We start from the raw sequence: 6,000 nt of genomic DNA, 5'->3' as shown, positions 1-6,000 counted from the left end.
AGTGGCAAAGTTTGGGAATGATAGAAAGGCTGTTGAAGAGAATTGCGGACGGGATCTGGAATGCCACTGCTTGGGGGATTACAGTAACATTTAAACGTTGTTTTCTGTAAACACCAAACTCTAGCGCTCGAATTCAGCGGGGTGTAATTAAAGGTACGCAATCCCGAGACATGTCGGAGGACCTGAGCTCCCAACCCTGGTCCATCAACAAGGATGACTACGAGCTGCAGGAGGTGATCGGTGAGTGTGTTTCCTACAGCCGGTGAAGACCTGCCACTGGTGCATCTGGAAATGACTTCTTTTTACTGCAGTCTGTTAGTGGGAAATGAGTTGTAAGGGTTGTTCAGGGTATGTTGGCGGTCTTGTAAGTAACGTTAACGTTAAAGAACTGTCTAACCCGGGATTCGGTGTTTAATCAAATTAGCATATTTTATAAGCGCACGAGAATGAGTTGTAACGCCGAGAATACCTGAAACCTTAAGGTTAAGGCTAAACAAGTGTCTGTTAAAAATCCTCCACTTCAGTTGTCAAGCCTGTCACGTATGCCAATTTCATCTCTCTCTCTCTCTCTCTCTCTCTCTCTCTCTCTCTCTCTCTCTCTCTCTCTCTCTCTCACACATACACACTCTCTATGAACACATTTAACCATTTCGACACCTTACAGAAATCAAGACATATAAAGAAGTTTGAAGTTTCACGTGGGTGAATAACGTTAGTAAATAATACTGTTTGAATGGTATTATTTTCTGGCAAAGTCACCATATCATTCTGTACACGACAACGCCTCTTTTACTGATAAGCCCAAACACGTGCAACGCTCTTTCTGTAATGACACCCTTTTCATTTGTTTATTAGTTCCTTTAACATTTTGCAATGTTATCTATCTATCTATCTATCTATCTATCTATCTATCTATCTATCTATCTATCTATCTATCTATCTATCTATCTATCTATGTAAACAAACACACACACACACACACACACACACACACACACACACACACACACACACACACACGTTGTTTGACAGCATTGTGCAATGTATTTAGTATTTTGAGGCTGGTTATAAAAACTGCACACTATCTAATGCTAAGCGATAGTTTACACTTGACTGTTGAAACATTTTTTGAGTGAGGATAGTCTGCTTAATTTAGACCCAAGTTATGTGTCAGTCTATTGAGAACCCAATATTTTAATTAGCTAAAGAACAAACCACTGTTGTCCAATAACTTGTCTAGTTATCCTAACTTCCCTACTTAATATTATTTTTTTCAGTTAAGCCTGTTGCTTGTAATTGTGAATCTATTTATCTATTTACTGTACAATATGTATGTGTGTAGTGAATATGTTGTTTTCATTATTATATATAATTTTATTTAAATATTTTAAAATGGTAAATCATTTATATAAGGGCAAAATGGATGATTCAGTCATCAAAACATGATTTAAACACCCACAGAAATGAAACAAAAAATCATTCAGTTTAAAGAAAGTTTTTTACTATTAATATGACTTATAATTGCCGATTTAAATTGCCCTTGATAACAATATCGTGCATAAGTTTTCATAACATATTGTATTTCTGACCACATGTTTATTTTTTAAGGCAACCCACTATTAACAATATAAAACCTTTTTGTGTATTTACCTCCAAATTAATTAAAATTTAAGTGAGACCCAAATATGGAAATAAATTGTATTATTATTAATTATTGATGTATGATCATCATATAAATGTACATAATTTATATACTATTACATAAAATGGCACCAAAATATGTGTTGTTGTATCATATTATTATTTATTTTAATTCATGCTCTACAAACCCAGTTTAAATGGTTGGTCTGAGGAAACAAAGGTTTATAGATGAATGTCTTGAACAAGATATTTAACACTAGATTTCTCCAGAGGGACTTTTTCCTCTAATAATAAACTCCGCATATGTGGCTTAGCAGTTTTCACCTCCCCTTTTCATGCGGCTATAAAGACACTGTTATGTGCTGTATTTCTTTTTGATGATCTATGACTCTGACCCACCAGTGAGTTTTACAACCAGTCACAGTAACTGCGAAACAGAGCGTCTCCAAATCTGCTTTCTAGGCATGATCAGCTCCTATATGCGACTCTCTTTTTTTTTTTTTTTTTTTCTTTCTTCTTCTCTGAGAGCTTTATTCTCTGGATTGTTTTGGTTACTGGTTGATTTAATTTGGTTACATTGCAGGGTTTTAGCTTGAGATTAGCTGTGTGTGCAGTCACACGAGCGCTGCAAGAGTCATCCGATACCTGACATATTTCTTTCCAGGGCCTCCCTTTGGACCCCAAAGGGAAGCTTTCTACACAGCCTTTTAAATGCTCCATGTTTTGACAAGGTTTTACTAGTTTTCAAAGCTGTAAAGCTCTTGCCGGGGTTACTCATAATGCAGGTTCAACTTTTACTGCTTTTTTTAGTGTTAAATTAGGGTGTTAAAAAGTCTTCATCCGCTAGAGAAGTTTTATGTGTTCAAAATAAAAAAATAGTGGAATACAATGATAAGAATTCATTGCTGTGCAACAACAATTTAGTAAAATATCAATCTCTGTTAAAATATCCATTTAAACATTTAATTGTGCTGAAAAAAAACTATTTTAATTTCATACACTTAAATACACTTTCATACACATTAAACAATTTTGTAAAACAGATTGAATGACACTGAATGGTATTGTATAGAAATAAATGTATCTGCTAAACTCGTATATTTCTTAAAATGTAAAAATAATTTTTTAAATGACATTAAATAATTAAATGATATAATATTTATTATGGTGTTTGAACATTGGCCTAGCTTTTATGTAGTCACTTAACTGTGCGTGCGTGCGTGTGTGAGAGAGAGAGTGTGTATGATTGTGTGTAAGTGAGAGAGATAGAGAGAGACTGGTCAAACCTGTATCTGCTGTTGTCTCTTTTTCTTCTACTATGCCTCTTCATTTGACTCATCAGCTTTAAAAGTTCCCCACACCTTGAACATTTCAGCGCACAGAAGATAAATATCTCACTTTTCATGCTTTGCATAGTTGAATTCACAAGACTTCCTCTGATATCTGAGCTTTAGTTCAAATAAGCCTCAGTCTGGACTTGTCTTTTATTAAATTCTCTTTCTTTTTAAAGCTTTTATCATGGTGCACCGATATAGACCTAAACGTTTCTGGTTTGTTTTAGCAAGCTCTAGTTTCCCAAAAAGATTTGGTTATTATCCCCAAATTCCTGGAAACAGTTTCTCCATTTTCCCCAGTGAGGATTTGTTGTGCCCTCTAGCAGTTCACCTTCAGAATTGCTTCTTTGTTGAAACCTGGCATGTGATGTGACTTGCCAAAACAGGAGTTCATGCTAGAGGCGAGTCAATTGTAGAGTTCAGGTTTAAGGCTGAACACCTCAAAGTTTGTCATTTAATTTTGAAATTCTTCTAATTTTCTTTTCCCATTCAAAGCTTAACTTTACTGGGTTTGTCCTGTTAAAAGGGGTAGTTCACCCAAAAATTAAAATTTTACGTACTTTAAAATTCAGTACTTTTGCTCACCCTCAGGTGGTCCAAGGTATTTAGATTGAGGGTTAAACACACACACACACACACACACACACACACACACACACACACACACACACACAAAAAAACCTATTGCTACTGACATTTTAAGCAGTTAAATCTTCTGTTTATTCAGCAACGCTACAGGGATTTCCTGGCTTTTTTCTTTGAGTTGTATTTAGAGATTTTCACCCTCTGGCCTTTAGGGGAGATTTACTGCTGATCACACAACTGCGTTTCCCTGGCAAGTCACGCATGACAATCACAGCTTTTCTTAATCGCGTTTGAGATTAATCACCCAGTCCTAATTCACCGTCTCGTCAAAAGGTTCAAGACAGTCTGGAGCAGATCATATTGGATACTGACATATACATGAGCGAAAACGCACACTTCAGCTGCTAGGAAGGCTAAAGCTCCATTCACACCATCAGTGACATACATTGACAAAGTGGGACAAACCCATTAATTTCAATGAACTGCTGGTGACAAAAGCGATAGTGACGGTTGGCAACAGGATGTAGTTGTGGCAAGTGACCAGAGACGCATTACAGATGTTCAGACTAAATTATGCCTTCACCCGACTCATCACCCGACCGATCATGCTTGATGAGCTCACTCGTACTATTATATTTAACAACAGAGGGCGACTTGGAGTAACCGAATGGAGAAGAAGATAAATGAATTGAACTTCATAAAAAAACACATAAGTTGTGGATAGTTTTGTAGGACACATGAAAATGTTTGCTTTTCATGAAATTAGTAAGAAATTAGTAACTTGGGCTTTGTTTTATTTTTCCAATTTAACTGTGCACGCAATGCAAACAAAAAATATATAAATATATGCATAGTTTTCACTCAAAGCGTCAAAAGAAGCCTAAAGGTCAAATAAGGTAGTTGTATTTGGTTTCAAAAGGTGTTGTCACATGCACATTTCCCCAGCATGGCCAGACTCTGCTCCAAGTCATGCATCATAGGATGCAGAGCCTTGCACAAAGAATGTATGCTCCGTCTGCATAAATGATGCTACGTGCACTCAAAGAGAACATCCATCAACACCATGTCGATGTCTCATTTGACACACACCCAAGCGAACTTGTGGACGTGTCACGTATAAACCGGCCTTTATGCAAATGAAACGTGAATTCTACAAGTGATTACCAATGAGTATGAAGTGGAGAAAAATTTTTTAAAATTATCAAAAATCAAGCATTTGTTTTTAGTGACAAGAAAACCGAGTTCTTCTATACATAAGTAAGGCAACATCATTCTCAAATGTAAGAAGGCAGCCAGTAGTTGGAATGCAACCAAATCATCAGCTACTGGCAGCAATAAAGTTGCTGGCGATGTGAATGGAGCTCAAGGATGTGTATGAATGATAATGTTGCTTTCTTGATTTTAGTATATATTTTTATATCCCAGGATTCATTATTTGGACTTTACCAGTGTTTATCAACAGTACTTACCATTCAATAATCTCTTTTTAATTGGTAATTCAGATTCTGCCAGTTTTAAAACAAAATTTAGCTTGATGTTATGACAGTTTCTCTTAATGTGGCATGATGTGCAACACTGTAGAAGTTTTTATTTGAAAATTTATTATGAAATAAATAATATTAACTGATTAAAGTTTTGTTTTCAGTCTAATTTAAAACTTTAAATTTGTTTGGTTAATTATACCTAGTTTATGCTTCAAGATTTTAAGACCGATTTGTAAGTTAACAAGCTTGCCAACAAATTGAGCTTGGATCGTCATTTTAGTGGGAACTACTAAATGACATATCAAAGAGGCTCGTTGACGCATCAACAACACCTCGTGGGCCAAAATCTAATATCTAGCATGCTAAATAATCCCGAGCAGGCCAATGAGAGGGCAACTTATGCACTGACTTGCCATTGTGTTCAGGAGCTCAACAGAAACGTCTTCATCCTGCATTTGCACACACAAGCATATTAAAAATGCATAGATCAATTTAACTTTCCTGATATATAGGCCATCGATCTGCTGGCAGATCAGCTGATTGACAAAGCTTTCAAACACTCCATTGTGAGATTTAAAACACTGTTTCAGTGATGTCATCACATAAGCAGTGATTAGTGTTCTGCTCTTTTTGGTGGCTGTGTCCTGAACATTTTATAGGCTGTGGTTTGGGGGCTGGACAGAGTTTTAAGTTAGAGTTGTCAAATCGTGTACTGTTTGACCCCCTCTTGTGGACCATTCACATAGTGAAACACCACATCAGTTTAAAACACAAAATCAAGTCATGTAGTCTGAAAGGTGCACCGATCTGCTGATGTCTAAATGTATGTACTGGGAACTATAGGCTTTACTTAGTTATTTTTTCCCTGAGTGATTGTTGTAGAAGTACCGTTCTTGGTTCTTTCAAAAAAACCTTGTTATGAATAATTTTAAAAATGTCCTTGCATAAAGAAATTG

At 36.1% G+C, this 6,000-nt stretch overlaps 1 protein-coding gene across 5 annotated transcripts in view; it reads left to right on the top strand.

The window, feature by feature from the left end:
* oxsr1b (oxidative stress responsive kinase 1b) overlaps nt 1–6,000 on the top strand; it is a 143,237-nt gene continuing 137,237 nt past the window's right edge. For 4 of the 5 annotated variants that reach the window (XR_015524347.1, XR_015524348.1, XM_087308330.1 and 1 more), the window contains exon 1: nt 1–240. Coding sequence is in view for 3 of the 5 variants with exons in the window: in XM_087308330.1 (XP_087164456.1) it covers nt 171–240 (70 nt within the window). In the remaining 2 variants the exon portion in view is untranslated. 5 annotated transcript variants of the gene reach the window in all.

The sequence above is a fragment of the Danio rerio genome, chromosome 24 (assembly GCF_052040795.2).
Source record: "Danio rerio strain M-AB ecotype USA chromosome 24, GRCz13ab, whole genome shotgun sequence".
NCBI classification, from domain to species: domain Eukaryota; kingdom Metazoa; phylum Chordata; class Actinopteri; order Cypriniformes; family Danionidae; genus Danio; species Danio rerio.
Note: the sequence above shows the minus strand (reverse complement) of the source record. Positions and strands in the feature narration are given on the sequence as shown.